General features: G+C 48.1%; 1 protein-coding gene across 1 annotated transcript; it reads right to left on the reverse strand.

Moving 5' to 3' along the window:
- Positions 1 to 14,643: 14,643 nt before the first annotated feature.
- On the reverse strand, positions 14,644 to 26,286 carry LOC136387033 (histone-lysine N-methyltransferase PRDM9-like). Its single transcript, XM_066358105.1, has 7 exons — positions 26,222 to 26,286; positions 26,152 to 26,162; positions 20,955 to 21,056; positions 20,481 to 20,752; positions 20,036 to 20,103; positions 17,970 to 18,163; positions 14,644 to 16,100 (listed from the first exon to the last, which is right to left on the reverse strand). Exons 1-7 carry the CDS (start codon positions 26,284 to 26,286, stop codon positions 14,644 to 14,646), a joined length of 2,169 nt encoding a protein of 722 aa, XP_066214202.1.
- Positions 26,287 to 26,910: the final 624 nt, after the last annotated feature.

Genomic DNA, 26,910 nt, shown 5'->3' on the forward strand with positions numbered 1-26,910 from the left:
CCTGTCCTAGATTGGCATATATTAAAGCACCTAGGCTGCACAGCAGGAATTTATAATAAAGAAGTATTATAAATACTACTACTTGGTTGAAGTCCCGTCCCCCCCCCCACCCCCCGCAGAGAAAAGATATGTTGAAATCATAAATCAGAATGCCAGCCCTGGCTGGATAGCTTGGTTGGTCGGAGCATCGTCCTAAAGCACAGAGGCTGCCGGTTTGGTCCCCAGTCAGGGCACACACAGGAACAGGTTGATGTTCCTCTTTCTCTCCTTTCGTCTTTCACTAAAATCAATAAATAAAATTTTTTAAGAAAGGAATCATAATGACACATTCGTGCAGAGTCTCGTTCCCTTTTCATTGGTGAGGGACGTTGTCCTGGGACTTTCTGGAACATCAAGAGTCGTGTATGCGGTGGACCTGAATTGTGCTGCTCGGAGGATGTCCTTGCTTGGAAACCTGACCAGATAGGTAAGGCCTGCCAGGTCGTGCAGTGAATGCTCATCTGTGGGTCTGTTTCTTTCATGTTCCTGTTTATGGAATGGAAGGAGTGTTCCAGGGTCTTCAGGAGGCGGTGACAGTTGGGAATGCTGAGCTCTTCTGGGAAGTACGTCTACTGAGGAGGGCACGGCCTCCCTGAGGTGTGGGCATGGGCCACTCCCTTTTCCTTCCCTTCGATTTGTTTTTGTCCTGAAGTGGCTTGCACACTGCAGCGTTGTTGTTGTTGTTATTATTATTATTATTATCATGACAGAGACAGAGACAGGGACTGACAGGGACAGACAGACAGGAAAGGAGAGAGATGAGCAGCGTCAGTTCTTCACTGCAGCACCTTAGTTTGTTAGTTGATTGCTTTCTCATATGTGCCTTGATGGGGGGTGGGTGTACAGCAGAGTGAGTGACCTCTTGCTCAAGCCATCGACCTTATGACCTTGCTCAAACCAGATGAGCTCATGCTCAAGTCGGCGATCTCAGGGTTTACAAACCTGGGTCCTCCACGTCCAGTCCGTCGCTCTCTCCACTGCTCCAGGCTGTGGCATTATTTTGAAGCGTGTTACGTGTGCTGACTGTAGAGACTTCCGACGTGAATACGTTCCCGATGGCCACAGTCTGTGCAACGGGAAGAAAGATGCTGAGGACTGTTACCCTGAGGTCCGCGGGGCCGTTTCATTTCCCCGCGGGGTGAGGTCCGTGGAGAATGGGCGGCCGTGCGGCTCCGTGCTGCCCTCCCGTGGACACGCTGCGAATCGCAGGGAGGGTGTGTCCTCGGGGACACGTGGTCCGCGGTGTCTTTAGTGGAGGTGACTGTAGTGTCGTAGGAAAGTAGGTTGTTTTAGGTGAAGACGGCTGTCTATTCCGGTTTTCCGTTTAGTTTCTGTGTTGGATGGCATTGCAGTCTGAGATACCCTCGTTACATCTCTGTGTTTTGAAGTCCGTCCACGGCTGCCGTATTCCATGACACGGCGATTTTGAGAGTAATTTGTAGGGTTAAGCTGGGCACAGGATGGTCCATCGTCAGTGGTCTGCAGAATGTGAAGGTCACTTCGTTGTAGTCGCATTACAGGATACTTTCTCCCGATTGGATTTCCGGCCCATCAGTGAGGGCAGTGAGTTTTAGGACCCTCAGCGATTCCTTGTGGTGACTGACGTCCCAGGTGGTCCTGTCTTTCCGCCGGCGGCTGAGTGTTCTATTTGCATATTTGCAGCCAGGCGGGGACAACCTGCCCCCACCTCTGGAAGGCTGCTGTCAGTGTGGAGTCTTTCTCTTTCGTGTTGCTTCTTCTAAGACAGGGTTTTCACAGTCATTCATTTCCATGTTAAGAGAATTGTGTTCTGTTATTTTATAACATGTGTCTGCATTGGAAATGATACTTTTATTGGCCTTTTCGGTTGGACCATTGTCTGAAAGCGAGCTGGTTGCCAGTTCTCTCCACGGTAAGGGAAGATACAGCAATAGAGTGATGTTCCTGTCTTTTTCCTTCTCTGGCTCTCTCTCACTCTCTCTCTATCTCTGTAGTTGATGCACTGAATATATTTCTGTTAGTTATTTTTTTCTGAGATATAGAGATACAAAGAACCTGGGAGGAAGGTAGGTGAGGGGGAGGGAGGGAGATAGAAAGAAGCCTCAATGTACTTTTTGGCACCTTTTTGTTTGACAGACACAAAAAAAGAGAGACAGAGTGAGGGACAGATAGGGATAGATAGAAAGGGAGAGAGATCAGAAACATTATTCGTTGTGTCACCTTAGTTGTTCACTGATTACTTTCCCATTTGTGCCTTGATTGGGGGGGGGTGTCCTTCAGCAGAGCAAGTGACCCTTGCTGAAGCTAGTGAGCTTCATTTTAAAATAGTGACCATGGGTGATGTCTATGATCCCACGTTCAAGCTGGTGACTTTGGGGTGTTGAACCTGGGTCATCTATGTACCAAGTCCAATCCTCTATCCACTGTGGCACCACCTTGTCAGGCCGTTATGGTACCTTCCTTGTTCATTGATTGCTTTCTGATAAGTACCTAGGTAAATGGCTTTGCAGTCAGGCACAAAGGTCTAATATCCTGCTCTGCCATCTCTCCTCTGTTCTTCCCGGTTCCTGATCTGGATGGTGTCTGGGTATCATTTTTGAATGCGAAGTTCTTCGACTTTGAGTGTGTTTTGCAGCATTATTAAGGGACGAGGATATGTGTCTGGAGTCTTTACATCGGTTATGCTGTCTTGATTCTGCTGACCTTTCTTCATCGAGTTAGTTACCTCAGAAGTGGTACGAAAGCATACTCTCTTATCTCTGTGTTATTCTTTCTGTCACTATAAGCCACACTGCTATGGAGTTTGCATTTCCGTATGACACCAGAGACAAGGTCCCTTGTGGGAGAAAAACAGCTTTTTTGGCTGCCATCGTATGGGCATTCTGGGAATAGCACCAGTGAAGGGAAACTTTTTAAATTTTTGATGTCATATTGCAAGGACCCTTTAAGCCACACGGGTAGCTGCAGGCATCACTGTCTCTCATTGTCTCCACCTCTGTCTGTCTGCTGCAGGTGTCAGCGCCTTGTGTCGGTGGGTTCTGTGACTCTTTTGTAGAAAACATGGCGCCATCTACATGAATGTCTTAGACTTGGGTCATTCCCTCCTCCTCTGTCATTCCCGATGCTCACCTGGATCATCACTGCAGCTCACAGATCACTGAGGGTTCAGGGACGTTTCTTTCTTGATAGGAGGAAGTTCTGACCTATATCCAACCTGGTGGATTCTGCATGTATGTGAATGTCAGTATTTCCGGCCATGAGAAGAAGTTATTTCAAGTTATTTTTCCTTTATGATTGATGATGTCATGAGATAGGGAATATTCTGCTTCTTTCTCTTTCAGACATATCTTTCTACTAAGATAACTCCACTGTGGCAACAGTGACACTTCTGTATTCTGTGTGCTCTGTTGTGCTTGACAGCTGAGTTTTTGGGCCGAAGCCTGAGATGACATCCATGAGTGCTACTCCTGCTACTGTAACAGATCTCTATCCAAAGGTCTGCTGCTGCCCTGGCTGGTTGGCTCAGCGGTAGAGTGTCGGCCTAGCGTGCGGAGGACCCGGGTTCGATTCTCGTCCAGGGCACACAGGAGAAGCGCCCATTTGCTTCTCCACCCCTCCACCACGCCTTCCTCTCTGTCTCTCTCTTCCCCTCCCGCAGCCAAGGCTCCATTGGAGCAAAGATGGCCCGGGTGCTGGGGATGGCTCTGTGGCCTCTGCCTCAGGCGCTAGAGTGGCTCTGGTCGCAACATGGCGACGCCCAGGATGGGCAAAGCATCGCCCCCTGGTGGGCAGAGCGTCACCCCTGGTGGGCGTGCCGGGTGGATCCCGGTCGGGTGCATGCGGGAGTCTGTCTGACTGTCTCCCTGTTTCCAGCTTCAGAAAAATGCCAAAAAAAAAAAAACAAACGTCTGCTGCAGGGAGACGGCCTTGCTGAAGTCCACTCACGTTTTAGGTTGGCATTCTCAGCAGCAGTTTGATGGCTTGTTAGTCTCGCCTCCCGTGTCTTACGGTTTTGGGGTTGGCCTGTGGAATGTTCACAAGTCCTGTTTTGGCCTCCAGTTGTACCTGCATGTTGCCTGTTTTTTCTCTATGTCTTCTGAGCTTGTTAGGTCAGTTCATCATGTTTCCCAGTAGGTATAATGACTTGCTGTTTCCAGTAGTTGTCTGCATATATGGGTTTTCAATTAGTGTGTTTCAGCTGGTGAATGTCTGGTGTAGACCTAGGCATTCTGATGGGATCATCCATAGAGGACACAGAGAGGAGAAGGTAGTGAGGAAAATAATTGGCTCTTCTTTGTTCCCTGCGTGCTCAGAAGAGATGGTCATGAGAGATGGAGATGGAGGGCTGTCACGCTTCTGTGTTCTGAAGGTGCTGTAGGTGGGAGGACGTGAAGGGGTTCTACTTCTTTAGGGAAAGCGATCTCTGTGTTCAGTGTGCTGGTCTTGTCTGTGTCAAGGTGCAGGCTGAGAGGGAATGTCGAGGCTCAATGACTTCCATGTTCACAGGGTGTCTCTGACATGGTACCAAAAACTGTTGGTGAAGGTTTCCAACTGCACGTGGGGTCACTGCCTCCCCTATGTATGTATGTATGTATGTATGTATGTATTTATTTATTTATTTTATGTGCTGTTCACTGAACCCTGGGTCTGTGTACAGCAGGAGGATCTGAGTGCTCCCCTGAACAGAGCACCTGGGTGGTCTGTCTGCTTTGCCTCTGGGGTATTGCTGACAGCAGTGGGTTTTTCCTTCTGGAAACTGCGGCTTAAGGTCATCTGTGCATGCTTAGTATGGGTGTCGGGTGTCCTAGGTTGCTTTGCTATTGCCTTTGAGTCCCGTGTTTCAGAGTGTGGTCCGTGGGTGGTGTAGAACTCAGTTCTGATGGATGTAACCAGGTAAGAAGGGCTTGATGTATGTCTGCCCTGTTCCATCTTCACTTTAGGTTTCATGTTCTGTATCATGTCTGGGCACCTCTTTGCGGTCGGATGGTGACGACCTCTGGCTGAGGGTGTGTGTGTGGCTTTCTGACGTTGGTTCTGGTGCTGGTTGTGTGTCACAGCTTGTTCGTCATTTCATATGACCCAGAGCTGCTGTCAGAGGCCCCATGTTTTGGAAATGGTGTGATCACTGTGACACTGGACATTTGCCATCATGGTGCGTGTACATTTGAAAGAATGTTTCAGTAGAGGCCACCCGGGGGAACTGAAAAGGGGTGCCACACAGTGTGCCAATTGGGGATGGCACTACTGTCGGGGAACATAAAAGCAATTTGTTAGCGCTGGGTTTTGACATCACAGAGAGGCCTTAAGGTTTCCTCCATCAACGGGAACAGAAAAATAGTTGCAGTGTGTACGTTTCTAGTACATTTCTGTTGATTAGTCCATTTGCCAAAAATGATAAAGTGCTGAGGAGAATGAGCAGCTGTCACTGTGAAAGGGATGGCTGCAGAGGTCGTACCTGCTCCAACGGCTGCCTTTCTGGTTTTCCAGGACCTGGAAGGGCTGTGCTCATCCCTGCCGTTTCCTTTTTTATGACCCCGGTGTTGGGTTTGTTAGAGACACGAGGCTTTCAGAGTTCTCTTTTCGTGTTGTTTTTTCACCTGGAGTTCAGAAAGGTTGTTATCAAGGTGGCTGTTTGGAGTTACAGTCCTGGCTTCACCTGTCGGATTTCTCCTTTGTCTCACTGTTTGCTTGTTTGCTTAAATGTGTGTTCTGTGTTGCTTGAGGACTTTGTTCATATTTTCTGTAGTTCCTCTCCTGCCGAAGGTTTCCGGGGGTGCAGTGTTTGTCCATTTACCCCACCTGTGCCTAACTTGTCTTGTTCGTTGAGGTGGGTTCCATTAACAGAAGATGTGGTTTGAGGTCCCATCAGTGCCTGTAAAATATGTGTGTCAGCCTCTGTTCACGTTGATAAGTGTGATTTCTTTGGCCTGGATGAGTGGATGGTGCACTAGTGTATGTGTCCTTTCAACCTTGTTATTGATCAGAGAAGGGGGTGATATAGCATTTGGAATAGAGTTTCATTCCCATCTGCAGGGTTCCAGATGCTGTGTCTTGATTCTATGTTTCAGCTTCTCCCAGCTTTCCTTGAGTGTGGAAGTCAAGGTGTTCTATCACTGTTCTGTGCTGGGTGCTGCAAAGCCCTTCCCTTCTTTCTTGGTTCAATGTGTCTTTTCTGGGTAAAATGTGTCCAACAGCTGTTAGCAGTTGTGTTACCACGGGACTTTGTCTCATTTTGCATTTTCCAAGTATCGAGGAGTTTGAAGGTCATGTTCTTTATCGGTATTTTGTTAGACTGTAACCCCTTCATAGTGTACATTGGAGTATGCTGCAAAAGGCTTTTCTGATTAATCCTGTAGTAATTTTTCGTTGTTCAAAGCACATTTTTCATAAATGCTTGTTCTTGTCTTTCTGCAAATAGAGCATGACTGTCCAGGGCACCTTAGGTCTTTCTCAGTACAGGAGGTGTTCCTGAGGTGTGGTGATGGGGCCCTGGGTCAAGGGAGTGTGAGCAGTACTTTTCTCGGGGAGGATGTACCTTCACTTCTGCAGTTGTGAGGTATGTACATTATTTCCCAGTCCTCATGTCTACAGCTCTCAACACTTGTATGAGTCCCCCGTGCCCCTCCTGGTCACTAGCACTAGATGTTGTTTGAAGCGTCTGTGCTCTCGTCTGTTACTCTGCTGTTCTCACTATGTTGGCCCTTGGTTAGCGGGAAAGGGAGCGGTGTTTTTCTTGGGGGAAAGTGTCCACACTCCATAGGAGTCAGAGATACACCTCCATACTCTCAGGGAGCCCATGCTTGCATATGCTGAATACTGGGGCGCTGAAGAAGGATCCCGAAGATCGTCCGAGGTCAAGTTCTTCTGCACTGGGATCCACATTTCCGTTTCCTTACTCCAGTGCTGCCACCCAGAGGACAAATTGGGGGTTTCACTGACCTGCTCCCCTGCCTGAGCTCTCAATCATTTCACCTCCCTGGAATGCAGTGAAGGGTGTCTTCTCTGTCCAGAGAGGTTGGGATGAAGATACCTTTGAGAGGCACCAGTCCTCTCCTCATAGCCAATGCGAATTACACGTGTATAGCCAGCAGTTTTAGTGCTTTGTCCAGGGCGTCCTGCACAGGGTGAGAGGACATAGCAGTGTTATCACAGGGAATCCCTGTATTCCTTGCAGAGGTGTGTTGGGAAGGTCAGAGGAGTAGGATGTGCACTGACGGCACATTCCAAAGCTTCGGGTGGGGGGGTCCCAATACAGTTGGTGTGCATCTTTCCCTTTAAGTCTGCCTGAATGTGCTTCCTGGACCCAATGCTCATGTCCTAGGGCAGGTGAGCCTCTAAGGGTGAATGCGTGCCGGCTCCCACGTTCTCTCTGTAATCCTTCAGAAGTGCAGGACTGAGGTCCTGTGGCATCATCCAGTACTCTGCCTTCCTGTAGTGTGTCCACTCACAGTCGAAGCATGTGGTCGTACTGTGTCACTGATGTTTTCCCAGGGAGCATGCTTTCCTATCCCCCTCATGATCCAGTGACATGGCTGCAGGATGTGTCTACTGAGTTCTTCACCAAGATCACCTAACCCTGTCTATGAAGACTGCTATTGCCCGTCCATAATAGCAGGTGGTGAATTGCATAGACCTTCAGCCTGAGATGCAGTAGATCCTGGGTTGAGACCTCGCACTCTCTGGCCTGAGCAGTGGCTCATGCAGCTTGAGTCCTGGTTCCTCAGCTTTACTGCGGGCTCTCTGGCTTGAACATGGGGTCATAGATGTGACTTTGTGGTCACTGGATTGATCCCAAGAGTCATTGGCCTGAAGGCCAAGGTTGCTGGCTTTTGCAGCAGGTTCCTGGCTGTACTGTAAACCCCCTGCCCCAGTCACGGCAGATATGAGAAAGCAATCAATGAACAGGTAAGGCGCCTCAACAAAGAACAGATGCTTCCTATTTGTTTACCTTCCTATTTGTCAACATCTTTCTTTCTCTCGGTCTCTCTCTCTGCCCATGTAAAAAGAGTGGTGCCTCTTTCATTCATTTCTAGGACTCAGAGTGGAAGTGACAGTTGAAATGATTTCCACCAACTGTCTGGCTGGGATCACAGGCTGTACCCCTTCTGAGGTCATTCTTTTGTAACTACTGACATGCACCAGAAGGCCCATGACAGGGCTTTGTAGTCCTTGACAGTGTGATCTGTTCTGATGCTCTGATCTCTGCCTCCTGACGCTGAATCTTGAGAAAAACGCCTAAGAGGAGGGCACTTGAAAAAAATGAAAGATTTCTGGTGCCCTCTAGTGGACATCCTGAGAATAGCGCTCTTTCTCAGAAAGTCAGCCATTTGTATCGGTTTGTGTGAATATGAACAAATCCTGAGGTTTCTCACATAGTGAAGAAGTGATTATGGTGTCGCTGATTCTGTGTACGATTCATACTGCAGCTGTGAAAACGGACGAGGTTCTCAAGAGAACAAAAGCATCTGTTTCTTTTTTACAGGTAGGAGTAATAGGCTATTCGAGATTGATTGCCATGACATTGCTACTTTCCGAAACTGCTGTAGTGCTGACGTGGAGACAATCTTCTGGGACATGGAAGGAGTGCTTTGGGTCACTCTGTTCCCTTTTCCAGAGTGGAACAGCAGAGTTTGCTGGGCCTCTGGGTCTTTCTGACCATTATCTCTGTCTTAGGTCTTTGCCTTGGCTTCAGAAACTGTTCAGATAGGTGGCTGTATTTGTTTCTGTAGTCATTCTTCATTCACTTTTGTAGTTTCTTGTTTTTTATTCATTCATTTTCCCCTTGATTTGTTTATGTTTCCCCTTTGTTTACTTATTAGGTCATTTAGTTACTTATTCAGTAACTTTGATTGCCTTCCTTTGCTTGTTCCCTCTGTACTTTATTGGGGAGTGGTGCGTGTCTTTCTACTGTGTGTGACTCAGCTGATGCAGAGGGATCTATCCTTTCCTCTTCGTCTCTGTTTTTATTGTGCTGCTGACACCTTGTTTAGAGAGATGAGAACTTTGTCCTGAGTATATGCTTCCTGGGAAAAGTGAATAGGGCAGCTTCTTTGGTGTGTGCTACATTTCTTGGTGTGGTTGTGTCTGAGGTTTTCATAGATTTCAGTTCATGTGACCTTCTATTTTTACAATGTGTTTCTAGGTTTTGGTCTTTATAGCCAGGACCATGTCTGGGTAAGAACTTTAGCTTGGAAGTCCTCGGTCCTCCCTTGGGGCTCGCAGTGCTCCCCAGAGCCTCCCTTGAGTGTGTGGGGTCCTGACTTTGGCTCTGCTGCATGTTTTGTGTCACGCCTTCTCCTGTTAGTCTGATGAACAGGAACCATCAGCTCAGGACCCTCTTGTCTGCAAGTGTGGGATCCCTTGTCGCACTCTGACACATGCTGCTCTGCATTTGGCATTTGGGGAACGTCTCCTGAATAGGGGTCACTGGGATAGGACACATTGTTCTGCTGCCCTCCCATGGGAAAGTTGGGAACAAATAGCACTTCATAAGAGAATATTTCCTTCCACCCCTGCTGCTGTTTTGCAAAAAGTTTGGAAATGCCATTGCACTTTTCATCAGCAGTGTCTGTGAATGTGTCAGAGGAAGGGCTCCAGCCAGAGACCATGGGCTCATGTCCATGATGTCATGCTGAAGCCGGTCACCACATACTCAAGCTGAATGAGCCTGTGCTCAATCCAGTGACCTCAGGGATTTGAATCTCGATCCTCAGAGTCCAGGTTCACACACTATCCACTGCATCACCACCTGACCAGGCTGTTCCTCCACTTATTGCAACTGTTGAAGGGAACATAAGACCATGTTATTAAAAATTTTGTTGATGTTTCCATTTATATTCTAAGAAATTTATAGACATCCTTGGGAAATTGACATCATTTTTGGTAAAACTGTTTTTATGAGTTTTAGGTTAATTTAAAAATAAGTTAGTAACAGAACTTTTAGTATTTTTAGTGAAATGAAGTCTCGAGGCACAGTGTTCTAAGAATGAGAAGCATTCTGTAAGTGATACCATGTCTCCTTAAAGTCACCTGAGAGATTCTTTTCTGGGCACTTGTTCACCATGATAAAAAGTGGGTCTGTAGATGGTGGATTGTGGAAAATAAAAGATAAAGAATGTCAGTTATTAGTTACATAGCACCAGTAGGAAAGATTGATTTATGAGGCAAGGACAGTTGTCTAAAGAGGTTTCAGTGGGCAGCGGTTTTTGGATCTGCCCATCTGACCCATGGGGCACTCGTGCCACCGGCAGGAACTCCCAGGACAGTGGTGTCCAGTCAGTTTGATTGCCAGACACTGCTCACTGCTTCAGATGGTCCGGTCCCCAGTTTCTGAGGCAGCATAGCGCACTGAAGCAGCCTCTGTGGTGACGTCTGTATGGGGACGGGATGTGTGTGAACGCTGAAGAGAGGAGAAAGGGAGGCAGAAAGACTGTCAGTCAGTTAGGGACCAGCAGAGCAATGGTGCTGCACGTTAAGTAGTGTTGTTGTTGCTTATATTTCATTCATTGAGTTTAGAGATAGGGTATTGGGAGAGGAGCACGGGAGAAAACAAACAATCATTGTTCCATGCAGTTTCTTGGTGTTCATATTCGTCGTATCTTGTGCATGCCCTTTGAGCCGTGAGCGACCCTCATCATGTAGGGTGGACGGGGACACCAGTCTGTGCAGTCAGCCCACCCGGCCGGGGTTTGGTTTCTGCACTTTATTTCTTCAGCCTCAGGCCACTTCTTCCCAGAAAGGCGTCCCGGATCATATGAGTCTGTTCCTGACAGTATTTCTGTTCTTTCTCCTGCATAGCAGGTAGGCCTGAACCTAAAGTGGTAGTCTTTAATTTTTTATTACCCGCTTAGCCACGTAAGCCATGAGCCACAGGAAATCATGTGTGTGTTGTGTGCTGATCGGTACACACGTGGTGTCTTCCTCTGTACTGGTACCGACATTAATTACTGTTAAAACAAAATATCGGCTCTGAAAGTAAAGCCTATAAAGAAACAGTAGCCTCGTCAGCCGGTTCCAAAGTAACTTTGGGGACAGTTCCTCTCTCCTGCCCCGTGGAAGCTCTCTGCACCCCCAGGACGCCGCGGCCACGCAGCCCTCCTCAGCCGAGGTCTCGCGGTGCCGTGGAAATCGGCACCAGCTGGCCGGTTCCCGGACGCTCCTCTGGACCGCTGCCCCTCCCTTGTTCCCCTTCCCCTCCGCGGCGCGAGTCCAGGCGCGCAGCGTGGACGCATCTGCACGTTCGCGTTCCGGGACAGGAGACGGGAGGGCGAGACACCCGACAGCGCGGCTGGGCTGAGGTCTCGGCGACGGACACTCGTGGGAAGGGCACGGTGACCTGCAGCGCGAGCACCCGAGGAGGAGGCAGCAGGTCGGTGACAGGTGACGGGAGGCGGAGGAGGAGCCGCAGCCCCGGGAAGAGGGAGGAAGGGCCCGGGCTGCGCCAGGGGAGGGCCGTTAAGGAGGCGCCGGCGAACGCGGCCGTGGTCCGAGCAGGTCGGGGCGGGAGGCGCCCAGGCCGAGAAGGGAGGGCACCGGGCCCGCGGTCGGAGGCTGACGGGACAGTCCTCGGGGGCCCGGGAAGAGGGGGTGCATGAGAGGTGCTGAGCGAGGAGCTCCGGGAAGGGGTTTGGGGACCGTGCGCTCAGAGGCAGGTGGGGTCGGGGAGCCGGGTGGGTTGGTGCAGAATGAGAGAGAGTCGAGCAGTCTGCACGGGAACTGGGCCCGAGGAGGCCTGACCCGCAAGAAACTCTTGTAAGGACAGGGACAGAACACGAACACGGGTCCCACGGCCAGGGAGGTTGCGGGGGGCGTCTCCCCTCTGTGGGTGGAAAGGCCGAGAGCGCAGAGCGGAGCGCGCTGGGTCGCAGGTGAGTCTAATGTCCAGTCCTCCAGCTTCTCACGGGGCGGGGCGGGTACGAGGACGCGGTCAGGCGGTCCCGGGAGTCGGTAACCGAGGCGGCTGGGGGTCCGAGAGGGTGCGCCGCGGGAGGCTCCTGGCTCACCTCCGCCTCAATTTCCTCGTCCTCCGGCGTCCCGGGGGCGCGGTAGGAGGAAAGGGCTTTTCTTGTCCAGAGCGGCGTGTGAACAGTTAACCCAGGTCGTGTGGGTGGGAGCCGCCTGTGCTACCGCGGAGGGTCCGGGGGTCCGAGGAAGGGAGCAGAGAAGACCCAATGGCACGCAGGTGGGGGGCGGGTATGAAACGAGCTTCTTAATTCCCAGAGCTTCGCTGTCTAGATGCTGCTAGTGGGAGGGGTCCGTATGCATCAAACAAAAAGTGTCCTCGGTGCAACGTGTATGTCTCAGTGGGTGTCACTTTGTCAATTATGTCGTTTTCTGTGTTTGCAAGGACAGGGAAAGGCTGAGAAGACTGTGGGGGTACTTGTGGTTCGGTCCATGAAGGGAGGACGTAGAGTGGTGTTTGGATGCAGCAGGAGTCTCAGGAGTGACCCCTAGGGAGCTGAGGAATGGGTGAGGGACGCCGGAGCAGACATTGTTTTTATCGCTGCTGCTTAGATTTGGAAGCGTTTTCGCCATGATTACAGATTTTAGATGTTGTTCGAGTAGGTATTTTTTTTTTTCCCCCAAGTGCCGAGTATAAAACATCCTTCTTTGCATGTGGCCCCACACTTCTCTGGTATGCGGCAGCATGTCATCAAAAATGGCTACGTGTGTCAGTGCTGACATGCGTGTCATAGGTTCACCATCACGGCTATAGGACTGTTAATCTATAACTGTTTGACTCAGTTACCCCTGCAGGCTCCCTTCTGTTGCATTCTTCTTGTTTTTCTTCCTCAAGGAACAGGGGCCTGTTCTTGTTTCCTCAGTTGATCCACTTATCTGCTTATTTTAAGTAAGTTTTCTATCTCTACTGATTTTTTTTGTGTGGTAATCTATTGGTTCTGAAAAAGGTATTTTCTACCCCTGAATGAGAGTTGGATGAAATTTATGCCTATGCCCTGGCTGGGAAGCTTAGTTACTTAGAGTGTCATTCTGATATACCAAAGTAGGCTTAATCCTTAGGAAACATCTAAGAATTAATGAATACATGAGAACATTGGTACTGTCATATTTGGAGTTTAGCAGTTCTAACAGGTGTGAGTGCCATACTATAGTAGTCTGAATGTCTGTATTTGCCACTTTCTAACAATATATCAGGAAGAGCTATTTTTACAAGGTTAGGTACTTGGTCTTGTTGAAATAAGAAACATGAAAACTTGGAGCTTTTAAGGAGATTATCTGAACTAAAATGACTCCAAATATTTGGAATGAAGATCTGCAAACCTGCAGACTGATAGTGTAGCAATTTTTATTTTACTTGTTTATTTTTAAAATTTATTTTGGAGAATGGAGATGGAGAGATAGATTAGAGAAAGGGGAGGAGCAGGAAGCATCAACTTCCATTTATGCCTTGAACAGGTGAGTCCAGTCTTTATTTATTTATTTTATTCATGTTAGAGTGTGGAGAGAGAGAAGCAATACTTTTTTTGTGAGAGAGACAGAGAGAGGGACAGATAGTGACAGACAGGAGGGGGTGAAATGATAAATACCAATTTTTTGTTGGGGCACCTTAGTTGTTCATTGATTGCTGTCTCATATATGCCTTGATCAGGACAATACAGCATGAGTGACTTTTTGCTCAAGCCAATAACCTTAGGATTCATGCCAGTGACAATGGGGTCACGTTTATGATTCCACCCTCAAGCCTACAACCCCGCACTCAGGCTCATGAGCCTGTGCTCAAACGAGCAACCTTGGGATTTTGAACCTGGGTCCTCTCCATCTTAGTCCAATGCTCTATGCACTGCACCACTGCCTGGTCAAGCAAAATTACCATTTTATAAATCAAAAAACAGGCACAGAGAAGTTGAGAATCTAGCCTTACATCACACAGCTGGAGATCTGAGCTGAGATTGAAACCCACTATGGAATGATCTGGAATCCATGTGGTGTACACCATGACATTCTCACCCTGATGGGACAATGTGGAGAGAGTGAGAAAGACCAGGTGCCCAGAGTGAGCCAGGCACAGGGACATGCACATATTTCTCCCTTGTTTTCACCACTGAGACTACAGAAGTCAGAGAAAACCAGGACAAGAACAAAAGGAAGCCAAGGGAGGAAGGTGATGAGCCTACTAGGAGAGAAGGCTCCACTTCCTGGGAGTCAAGGAAATCCCTTTCCCTAGTGAGACTGTCTCAAATCCCTCTCACTGGGCAGTAACCTAAGTAGATTGACTACAGAATTCCACATTTCCAGGGTTGAGTTTCTGTGTCTGACAGTGTAAGCTCTCTGTGGCCCTCTGGGAACTCTCTGCTTTCAGTGATGGGGGGGGGGGGGAATGAGGTATGTGAGTATCATAGTTTTATAAAGATAAGATTTATTAGAACAGAAGGCCAAGAGACCATGTAGGACATTGGTGTTGACATTCCCATACAACTTAAAGAACTATTTGTCAAGCTCATCTCTTGACATGAAAGTGAAGAACTTGTTTAACTAGTTACTTCTGTACTAATTATAGTCTTAGGAGGTTAAGGGATCAATAGACGTCCACTGACGTTCCCTCAGAGCTAGGATATGACCTGTGCAGTGGCTATGGCTGTGGAGATGCAAATTAATGGTAATGACTCAGTCACTCTCCTTGCAAACAGGAGGCTTCTCCCTTGAGTGTGTCCTCTGGTGTGTAAGGAGAGTGGACTTCAGTGAAAAGCCTCGCTCACACTCCCTGCAAACATAGGGCTTCTCCCCTGAGTGTGTTCTCTGGTGTGTGAGGAGAGTTGACTTAAGTGAAAAGGCTCGCTCACACTCCCTGCAAACATAGGGCTTCTCCCCTGAGTGTGTTCTCTGGTGTGTGAGGAGAGTTGACTTCTGTGTAAAACCTCGCTCACACTCCCTGCAAACATAGGGCTTCTCCCCTGAGTGTGTTCTCTGGTGTTTGAGGAGATTTGACTTCTGTGTAAAGCCTCGCTCACACTCCCTGCAGACATAGGGCTTCTTCCCTGAGTGTGTTCTCTGGTGTGTGAGGAGAGTGGACTTCTGTGTAAAGCCTCGGTCACACTCCCTGCAAACATAGGGCTTCTCCCCTGAGTGTGTCCTCTGGTGTCTGAGGAGAGTTGACTTCAGTGAAAAGCCTTGCTCACACTCCCTGCAAACATAGGGCTTCTCCCCTGAGTGTGTCCTCTGGTGTGTGAGAAGAGTTGACTTCTGTGCAAAGCCTCGCTCACACTCCCTGCAAACATAAGGCTTCTCCCCTGAGTGTGTCCTCTGGTGTGTGAAGAGAGTTGACTTCTGTGTAAAGCCTCGCTCACACTCCCTGCAAACATAAGGCTTCTCCCCTGAGTGTGTCCTCTGGTGTCTGAGGAGATTTGACTTCAACGTAAAGCCTCGCTCACACTCCCTGCAAACATAAGGCTTCTCCCCTGAGTGTGTCCTCTGGTGTGTGAGGAGAGTTGACTTCTGTGTAAAGCCTCGCTCACACTCCCTGCAAACATAGGGCTTCTCCCCTGAGTGTGTTCTCTGGTGTGTGAAGAGAGTTGACTTCTGTGCAAAGCCTCGCTCACACTCCCTGCAAACATAAGGCTTCTCCCCTGAGTGTGTCCTCTGCTGTCTGAGGAGATGTGAACCATCATGAAAGCTTTGCCCACACTCTCCATACTTGACAGGTACAATTCTTGACATTTCTACTCTCATAGACAGTTTTTCTGTGTCCACTGAATTCACTTCCTGGCCTTTTCTGGGCGCTTTCTGCATCATTCTCTCTTGCTCACTAGAACTTCCCAGGTGTCCTTTGGGAGGTTTGAAAAAGGCCCTTGAAATCCTCCTTGGCCTGTTCTGTTTAAGCAAATCTTTGGACTTTTCTTTAACCTTTTGACCTTCAGGTTTGTCATCCCAGCTGTGTTTATCAGTATATTGCTGCTGATTTGGATCCTCTGGGCAGGGTTCCTCTGATTGGAGCTGTTTTCTTGTAGATGTTCCTGGGAAAATATGAGAGGGGTGATTGCGTCCCACATGTTGGCTGAGGAATTTCTGACTGGAGAAGGCCAGAGAGCAGGAGGGACATGGGTGTATCTCTGGCTGTGGTTCTGCTGAAAGAGAAAATTTTGGTCAGGACAGATGTTGACATGCTGCCTGGGTCATACGTTTTGTTAAGACCTGTCCCACAAGTCATTCTTATGGGGTTGACAGTATAATCTCTGTCTCACACAAAGTGTTTCTTTACAGTCTGTTTTCTCTTTTTATTTTTATGTACTGTGTCTTCTTTAGAAATCCAGAACGCCCACATCAATAGTCCTTTCTACGCATTCCAGATGAGGGACTGTCAAGTAGCATCAGGGTCTGTTTCACCCCCAGTATAGTGGAACAATGCTGACCTATTTTATATACATGTAGCTTTTAACACAGTTACTTAGAAAGACCACTGGCCCCAACTAGTAATTGCTTCCCTCATAGTTTACCATAGATAACAAATTAAAAATATGTCCTTCCTCAAGCTTCACATAAAATATTCATACTTTATTTTATTCAGTGTCAGCCCATTTCCTTTTTTTTTTCTTTTCTGAAGCTGGAAATGGAGAGAGACAGTCAGACAGACTCCTTCATGCACCCGACTGGGATCCACCCAGCACGCCCACCAGGGGGCGATGCTCTGCCCCTCCGGGGCGTCGCTCTGCCGAGACCAGAGCCACTCTAGCGCCTGGGGCAGAGGCCAAGGAGCCATCCCCAGCGCCCAGGCCATCTTTGCTCCAATGGAGCCTTGGCTGCAGGAGGGGAAGAGAGAGACAGAGAGGAAGGACGGGGGAGTGGAGAAGCAAATGGGCACTTCTCCTATGTGCCCTGGCCGGGAATCGAACCCGGGTCCCCTGCACGCCAGGCGACGCTCTACCGCTGAGCCAACCGGCCAGGGCGCATTTCATATTTTGAAGTCCTGTTTAAAAATATTTTCCCAACCATGGTTTTTAAAAATTGATTGATTTTAGAGAGACAAAAAGAGCAGGAGGAAAAAGAGGAAAATGAAGAGGAGAAAAAAAAAGAAGTAGGAGAGAGAGAGAGAGAGAGAGAGAGAGAGGCATTTATTCATTGTTTTACCTAGATATGCAGTCATTGGTTATTTCTCATATGTGCTCTGACTCGTTTCAACCTTGGGAGTACAGAATGGTGCTCTAACGAACTGAGATAACCAGCCAGGGTCCCCAATTATACTTCTTACATTGCTGACTCCCATCCCTCTCCAACTAATCCATAATCCTCTCTCAATAGGAGATAAAGTAATCTCTGAGAGGATTCCCCACTGAAGTGTATTCTCCAAAAATTCACAAAGCCAATCTTAGAGAATAAGCCCCCCTATAGCTAAAAACAGCCCCATCATCCCACCTCACTCAGGAAGGTCTCCAGTGTCTCAGCTTGGACCACAGCACTGCAGTCCAGGCTTCTGGGCATCTACTGAACCTCTGCTACTACCCTATATGCTAGACAGGAGTGGCCCTCAGAAAACATGCCCATGCCAGTTTTCCCGGTGGATAGAGTGTTGGCCCAGCATGTCGTCGTCACAAGTTTGATCCCCGGTCAGTGCACACATGAAAAGCGACTATGTGATTTTCTCCTCCTCCCTCTCTCCCTTCTCTCTCTTTTTTCCTCCCACAGCCAGTGGCTCGATTGTTGACCAAAGGCACTGAGGATAGCTCGGCTAGTCTGAGCATGGACCTCAGACTTGAGTTACTGAGTGGATCCTGTTTGAGGCACATGAAGAAAAATGTCTATCTCCCTTCCTCTCAATTAAAAAAATTAAATCAAATGTAACAAATATAAAGACTTTTCCTAAGAATGAAAGGCATATGAAATGAGTCCGTATTTCTGAACCATCTGATTCAAAATCTTATTGATTTTAGAGTGTACCATGAAAATTTCTAAGAAGAGTTCGCTCTTTTTTTTTCATTATGAAGGACAGTTGTGCCCACCTCTAGCTGCTGCGAGCTCTCTCTTCCGCTTGCTGCTGCACTTGATGCCCAGCATCTGGCCATACTCGTCACCGTACCAAACTAGCAGCTCACAGTCTGGCTTGATGACCTGACAGGTTCGGTAGAAAATCTGCCTACGATACTGAATGGCCACCAGGTTCTGCTCTTCATCATCCCGGGCACAGTTCACATACCTGGTTTTGAGGCAGATGGAAGAAAAGAAACTCACAGACGATGAGTTTTTACTACCTCTCAGATCCATGTCCAGCTCTGCACCTGACACTCGGGTTCCGATGTTGCCCACTCCCACATTACTCTCGGAGAACCTTCTGTTCAATGTCTGTCACAATATTATACAACTTCCTATGTCCAGATTCTGCTTACGGTGCTCATACTTTCTAATGCCATTTTCTAAGGCTAATTCTAGATGTAACCTCCACCCTGATTGGATATAAACTCCCGTGACCTCTAGCTTTTCCAAACTAACTCAGGTCCTGTTTTATATCACAGAACTTGCTACTTGATGTTGGACTCTGTGTCTAGATTAGTTCACATCATTCAATACTCAGCCCAAGTCCATCTTTTCTTGAGAGGCCTTTCTCCATTCTCCTCACATCTTATTTAGATAGTATTTATTTATTTATTATTTTTATTTTTATTTTTCTGAAGTTGGAAACGGGGAGGCAGTCAGACAGACTCCCCCATGCGCCTGACCAAAATCCACCCGGCATGCCCACCAGAATGCGATGCTCTGCCCCTCTGGGGCACCGCTCTGTTGCATCCAGAGCCATTCTAGCGCCTGAGGCAGAGGACATAGAGCCGTCCTAAGCAGCTGGGCCAACTTTGCTGCAATGGAGTCTTGCTTTCGGGAAGGGAAGAGAGAGACAGAGAGGAAGGAGAGGGGGAGGGGTGGAGAAGCAGATGGGTGCTTCTCCTGTGTGCCCTGGCCAGGAATCAAAACTGGGACTCCTGCATGCCAGGCTGATGCTCTACCACTGAGCCAACCGGCCAGGGCTTAAGTAGCAATTGATGCCTCACCTAGGATTCCATGAAAAACCTGGAGGTCTCCCTGCCCCACTGAAGTGCGAAATGAAGAAGCAGACAGACAAACACCCACATGCGCCTGACAGGGATCCACCTGGCATGACCACCAGGGGGTGATGCTCTGCCCATCTGGGGCATTGCTTCACTGCAACTGGAGCCATTCTAGTGCCTGAGGCAGAGGCCATGGAGCCATTTTTAGTGCTGGGGCCAACTTTGCTCCAATAGAGCCTTGGCTGTAGGAAGGGAAGAGAAAGATAGAGATAAAAAAGTTGCAAAACGACAAAGAAGCAGATGAGTGATTCTCTGTGTCCTGGCTGGGAATCAAATCATGGACTTCCACGGTCAGGCTGATGCTCTACCGCTGAGCCAACTGATCAGGACTTGGTGGTGTCTTTATCTTAATAAAATCATAAAGAACAATAATAGGATATTCACATTCTGTAGCCTCTGCCAAAAGAACCCCTCAGGGAAGTGGCCCATGATCATTGCTCTGCAGGCTTCAGAACTCAGGTCTAGTTAGAAGTGAGACTGGGGTCATTTGCTGCCCTATCAGTTTTGGGCTATCCTTGGTTTAGGTATCCTGGCACTGTGTACTTCTCAAAAATAGAAAAATTGTAGTTAAACATTTCTAAAATCAATTGTTTCACTCTGTCTGCAATTCGTCCTCTATAAGAAGATGGGTTGTATGATCTGTTTAAATAATGATTACCTTCCTCTAAACTGGAATATAGTAAGGGCTTGCTTATATAATGTTCATTAGATCATTTAAAGTGTAATCCAAGCCCTCAAATTTTTTTCTCCAGTGCCTAAATTTTGTCTAGCATAGAAATTTATATTTTGAGAACATATGCTATATTTTTATCTCCTTTTTTCATCTAAATACCTCTTGTTTTGAAAGTGGAGAAAAAAGACGATCAGTGGATTAAGGCAGACCATTGAGGGAGGCATGATGAGAAGGAAAGCTGTATGGGCCTGAGAGGGATGAGTGTTCTCCGTGACTCCCCGAAACTTCTTGGCCTTACCTCATCCAGTTGGCCAAGGATTCATCCTTCCCATCCACATACTCATGGCAGTTTCTCCCTTTGTTGATCTGCATTTCAGGAAGAAAATATAAAGAATTTTTTTGGATGAGAAGGTAATAGAAGAATTATTTTACTCTTCTGTCAACAAAGCTCTTTCAGCTTGCATGCATTGCCACTCAGGACCATATGATATTTTTCTTACTCATCACATCTGAGTTGATGTCTACTCAGGGATGGGAGGAGGCATTCTTTTGTGTCTGTACCACTTTACTCCCACTTAACCTATGATACTTATCAGGAGTTCCATAGTGTGCAAAGTCCACTCAGTACCCAGAACTAACACTATTGTCCATCCATGTCCTAGTATGTAGAAGGGCAGGTCCCACCAAGCCATGGGAGGGATGTGGGAAGCCACAAGAAAGGGAAAGAGGTAAATGCTTCTCACCAGCCAGGAGTATCCATTTTTGCCTGCCTCTTCGTCTTCTGTGATCCTACCCTCATAAGGGCCAAAGTGCAGACCCACTGGCAGAGCAGATGCCTCATTCCACACTCCAAGACCAGCCTCAGGGATGCCTGATGCTCTGATTCTCAACCCAGGGGGCAGAGTGAGGGCTGCGTGGTTTTGGTGCCCCTTATCCACTGCACTGTCTTTTACAAATGTAGGGGGCCCATGCACGTCACAACTGTCAATGAAGTAGTTCTGACACATCTCACAATCTGGAGGTGAGAGCAACAGGGATTAGGGATGGTGTAGTGCATGTTCCTGGACATACAGAGTTCAGAGAGAGCCCAGACACTCACATCACTGAGCCACAGTTCTGTAGTGCAGGTCCCTAGGGGAACAGAAGAGCCTTAGGTCCAAATGACCAGGTGAAATTATTGTTATGAAGAGATAACATGCTTTGTGAGGGTCACTTACAGAGGTAGTCATCATCCTGGGGCTCGCTGACCTCTTGGAGCACATGGCCTTTTCTTTCTCGTAGGCTATACATCTTTACTTCAGTCTCCTTTCTCCTGAGGTCTAAGTTGGAGAAGAGTGAGTTTGGTGGAGTCTGGAGTGTTAGTCCCTATTTTGTCATAAAACACACAATCTCCTTCCATCAGATTATCACCTGTCCTTCTATATACTCTAGTATTTTCCTTTGTCAACTAAGGCTCAGAGAGCCTCTATAATAATAAGCCTCTGCACTGACTACAGATGGCCAATGCAATCTTTTTTTCTAGATCGTCCCATTATAAGGTTTAACTTCCCAACTTTTAGTTATTCATAAAATATTCATTAAGGGCACAGTATATGTAAGGCATTTAGGAAAGGCCTGCTGTACAACACCAACAGCATACGGTTACTATTATCAGAGATGTATTTATTGGACAACGTGTATGTGTCAGTTATTTTACATTGAAATTAAGCCCTAGCCAGTGGCTCAGTGGATAGAGTGTTGGCCCAGTGCATGTCCCGGGTTTGATTCCGGTCAGGGTACATAGGAAAAGCAACCATCTCCTTCTCCACCCCTCCCTCTAAACCTTCTCTCCCTCTTCCATTCCTGCAGCCAGTGTCTCAATTGGTTTTAATATTGGCCCTTGGCGCTGAGGATGGCTCGGTTAGCTAGAGCACATCATCCTGAGGTGCTAAAGAACAGCTCAGTACTCGAGAATTGGGGTTCCCAGGTAGATCCTGGTAAGAGTGCATATGGTAGTCAGCCTCACTATCTCCCATCGTCTTACCTAAAATATAAACAAATACATACACAAAGAAATAAATTGAACTGAAAACTGTCAAAGAATATATGCATGTATGTTTACCTTACACATTAGCATATAAGAGCTCAGAGAATTTGTAAGATTTGCTGAAATCTCCAGTGTTAAATTCACTCTGAATTTAGTAGAGCTTAAAAACCAGGCCTATCCAAATCCACCCCACATACCTAGGCCATACTTATTATCCTTTCTAGAGGACTCAGAGCAGCTGAAATCTACAAATGATTTTCTTGTCAGGAGGATCTTGCTTCTCGAGGATGGACTGTGATGCTGAGGACCCAGGTTTGAAACCCTGAGGCTGCCGGCTTAATTTCGGGCTAATCCGGCTTTAGTGCTGGCTCACCAGCTTGAGCACAGGGTCGCCGGTTTGAGCATGAGGTCATAGGCATGACCCCATGTTTTTTGGCTCAAGTCCAAAGTAGCTGGCTTTAGCAAGGGGTCACTCACTCTGCTCTAGCCCCTCAGTCAAGGCACATATAAGAAAGCAATCAATGAACAACTAAGGAGCTGCAATGAAGAATTGATGCTTCTCATCTCTGTCACTTTTCAGCCAGTCTGTCCCTCCCTCTCTCTCTATCTCCCACTAAAAGAAGAAGAAAAAGAAAAAAAAATTGGCTGTTCATGTCAAAATATAATAAAGGTCACTTAACTGGACAGAAAGTCCATTTCTTTAACATAACACTTTCTCCTTACTATCTTTTTTTAAAATTTTTAAAAAATTTGTCTGACCTGTGGCGGCACAGTGGATAAAGCAGTGACCTGAAACACTGTGGTCTGCAATTTGTAACCCCAGGCTTGCCTGCTCAAGGCACAGACAAGAAGCAACTATGACAAGTTGATGCTTCCTGCTCCTGTCTGCCTCCCCCTTTTCTCTCTCTCTCTCTCTCTCTCTCTCTTTCTCACTCCTCTCTCTAAAATCAATAAATTAAATTTTTTATTGACTTTAGAGAGAGAGGAGGGAAGAGAGTGAGAGAGAAACATTGATTTGTTGTTCCACTGATTTATGCATTTAGTGGTTTATTCTTTCTTTTTTCTTTTTCTTAGCTAGAGAGACAGACAGGAAGGGAGGGATGAGAAGCATCAACCTATTGCTGCAGCATCTAAGTTGTTCATTGATTGCTTTCTCATATGTACCTTGACCAGGCGACTCCAGCTGAGCCAGTGACCCCCTGCTCAAACCAGCAACCTTGGGTCATGCCAGTGACCATGTGGTCACATCTATGGTCCCACACTCAAGCCAGAAACCACACACTGAGGCTAGTGAACCCATCCTCAAGCTCATTCTTGGAGTTTGGAACCTGAGTTCTCATCATCCCAGTTTGATGCACTATCCTCTGTGCTACCACCTGGTTCAGGCTTCAGTGGTTGATTCTTATATGGCTCTGACTCGATATCAAACCCACAACCTTGGTGTATGGGGACAACGCTCTAAGAAATTAAGCAGCTTGGCCAGGGCTCCTTTCCTTCTTATCCTTTCACCTTTACACATTTAACCCTCCTTGCCCCTCCTTAATCATCAGAGCCTGGTCAGCATCTAACAGTCTTGCAAACAAAAACTCAGGTCTAGCCTGACCTGTGGTGGCGCAGTGGATAAAGCGTCGACCTGGAAATGCTGAGGTCGACGGTTCGAAACCCTGGGCTTGCCTGGTCAAGGCACATATGGGAGTTGATGCTTCCAGCTCCTCCCCCCTGTCTCTCTCTCCTCTCTGTCTCTCTCTGTCTCCCTCTCTCTCCTCTCTAAAATGAATAAATAAAAATAAAATAAAAAAACAAACAAACAAAACCTCAGGTCTGTGGACCACAGATACCATTTGTGTCAAGTTAGAGATCACATCTGGACTTCAGCTGTGTTGCGATGCTAGACCCATGAAAGCGGAAGGACCTTACTGACCACACCCTTGTGAAACCAGACACACTGAAGAGATGGCTGACACAGGGCCTGATACAATGGTCCCTACCCTGGCCCACAACCGCAGCTGCTTTAAACACTAGTATTAATCCTTTTCCATCTGCAATGTGGCCGGTGCTGCCAGGGAACCCTGTCCTGGAGCACTGCTCACCGGCCAGACCTTCCTCCTCTTGTGATGATAAGTGCTCTGAATGAGTTATTTCGTATGTGCTTTTATACTTTTATACCATTCCTGCTCATTAACACATCTATAATTATGTGTAATTATTTACACATGGAAGCAGTATAGCGAATTGCCTCTTACTGCACAGTGCACTGTTTGCTTCTCACTCGTTTGCTAATTGTAAGCTCTGTCCCTCGTTAGCTGCTGAGAGGCCGGGAGACCTCACCCCAGGTCAGTTTCTAAAGGGCAGCGCCCCGCCTGAGGCCCTTCACCTTGCTGCCTCTGAGTCTATTGTTCTTGTGAGTCCTCAGTGTTTTCTGCGGGGGGTCTGGTGGCCTGCCTGCAGTGACCCATGAAAGAGGGCCCAGGGCCTCTGAGGCCTGAGGGAAAAGAAAACCATGGTCCCCAACAGGAAGTGCCTGAAGAAGCATGTAAAGCCAGGATCCACGGCCACCATTACAGCTGCCTGGTCCATGCAGGTTCGTGTTGGATTCGGACAGTCAGTAAAGAAACAATGGAGCCAAAAGCTGATGGGCCATCATCTTTAATCCTAGCTTGCACCCAGTGGGCAAGTAAAACACACACTGGGCTGCAAAAGCCACTCAGTCAGTGCTCACAAAGCTACTGACTTATCCTAGTTTCCTAGTTTCAAAGGTTTCTAGCTCACCAGAATTATTCACCTCTATTTTCCATCTTTTTCCTTCTCTCTTCACAAACTTTGCACAAACTGGCTTTTCCTTCTGCACTTTGCCATCTTGGCTGCTTCTCCTGACCTCCTCCACATGGCCTTTCTCTGCTCTCCTCTCTAATGCTGATCTCAGAAACCGGGAGAGCAAGCTCCTAGTCTGCCCCCCTTTATAGTGTCGATTCAAAACCTTTAATCCAATATACAACATAGGGAAATTTCTAATACAAAGTCACTTATCTGAAGCATTATGGGATTGTACCACCCCACATCAAAAAGGGTGAGAAAGTAAAAAAAAAAAAGGAGGGGTGAAAAAGGCTTAGTCTTAAATACAAGCCCCAGGCTAGAAGGATCCACCCTGCCCACATCCCGCCCCCAACATACTGGGCGAGGACTCCCACATGGGCAGCGCCATCTTTAACAAAGTGAGGATAATATATTTTATCTGCCCAACAGAGCAGCGCCGACACTCGGCCCGCCTGTGTGCCGCCCTGCAGCCTCCGCTCAGTCCCCGCCCCGTCACCTTTGTGCAGCAGCTTGTCCTGATTCATCTCCAGGTTGCAGCAGCGCGCCTTCTCCCCATCGCCCAAGGCGGCCATCCCTCCCGGGAGAAGTAGGCGCGGCTGTCCCTGAAGTCGTAGGGTGCCTGGGGGAAGAGGCAGCCACGTGACCTCGCACAGCCTCCGGCGGAACCGCCCCTGGCTCCGCTGAGTCCTAGCTGCCCCCAGCCTGCCCTGCCCTCAGCACGGCCCCACAGGCTTCTGTCCACGTCCATGCTCTGGCCACCCCGCACGCTCAGCCCCGACGTGCCTGCGCTGGAGACGGCGCTGAGGCTGACTGCTTGGCCCAGGGGCGTGCATCCGTGCGTTGTGCGTGTGCGCTCGCTGTGGGGTGTTTTAACAGTCGACACGTGGGGCCAGCCCCAGGGATGCAAGGACAGGCCAGGTCGTGGACTTTAGCCAAGTCAGTGACTGCCTTGCTCAAGCCAGCGATTTGGGATTTAAGCCAGCGAGCTTTGGGCTCAACTGGTGACCATGGGGTCATGTCTATGATCCAGCGCTCAAGCTGGTGAGTCCCCGCTCAAGCAGGATGAGCTTATTACATTTCCTTGTTGTTCAAGTGCTCTCTTGAGTTCCTTTATTCTACTCTGAAGTTTATTGGACATCGTTATCACTGTTTGCTTTGAATACTTTATCTGTTCAATTACCCATCTCTATTTCATTAGAATATTTCTCGGGAGTTTTTTTCTTGTTCCTTCATTTGGGGTATATTTTTCTGTCTCCCCATTTTCTTTGACTTTGTTTTTGTTCCTTTGAGTAGAATGAAATAGTCATCTCGCCCAGTTTTGAACATGTTGTCTTTGTTACATTGTGTTTTGAACAGTTTCAGCCTGCCTGTTGTAGTTGTGGGGAGGTGCTTGCAGTGCCTGTCCTGTCACCTGGCCTGAAGGAGTGGGTTCTGAATGGGCCACTTGGGGTGTGTGAGCTTTCTTGCCTTTTAATCTCGGCAGGGCTGGCAGGTGTAAAAGGGGCTGCGTGGTGTGTGCTTTGTGTGTCCTGTTTTAATTATCTGTTGTCAGAGCATGGTCTGCGCTGAGTTACCTGATTGCTTTCTAGTATCTCACCCCTTATTACATCCACCCTTTCTCCTGTGGGGTAGCCTGGTGCTCACACAGCCTTAATATGTTCATTCTTCACCTTCTCGGGGCTTGGCAGCCCTGTGCACATGCACTGCATTGTCCCCTCACTTTGCACTGGGCGGCAATGTTTTGCTAGCTTTGTGCATTCTTTGAGTAGAGCAGCCCAAACTGTGCGTGCAGCAGTGCCCCCCAATCTCTGCACTTTCTCTGATCAGGCAGTCCAGTGTGCAGACCATAGCCCATTTGGCGGCTCCACATTTTCCAGGAGGGGTAATGTCAGTAGTGACCCACTATCTCTGCACTTTCTCTGGGTCGAATAGTCCTGCAGCTGGTACCGGAGTGTTTTACAAGCTCTGCACTCTCTCTAGGTGTGGAGCCCCACATGCACATGCAGCTCAGTAGGTGAAGTGTTGCCCTGCCATACCTACCTGCTGGGTCAATATCTGGGAAGAGGAACTCTCTTCATACAAGCTACAATGCCCTCTTGATTCTGTTGTATTTAGCTATAGGAGGGTTGGCTGGGGATGTGCTGCAGCACCCTGCAGATGTCCATAGAGCCTGGATACAGCTCCCGTCTTCTATTCACATGCCTGGGAGGTGTAAACAGTGGAGCTCACTGGTCTCTTAGATCCTGAGCTGTTCCTTCACCTCCTGCAGAGCTCTCCTGGTTTTTCAGCCTTCTCTATGCACCCTCTCTCTCTCTGTCTGTCTCTCTCTCTCT

The sequence above is a fragment of the Saccopteryx leptura genome, unplaced genomic scaffold, assembly GCF_036850995.1.
Source record: "Saccopteryx leptura isolate mSacLep1 unplaced genomic scaffold, mSacLep1_pri_phased_curated manual_scaffold_49, whole genome shotgun sequence".
NCBI classification, from domain to species: domain Eukaryota; kingdom Metazoa; phylum Chordata; class Mammalia; order Chiroptera; family Emballonuridae; genus Saccopteryx; species Saccopteryx leptura.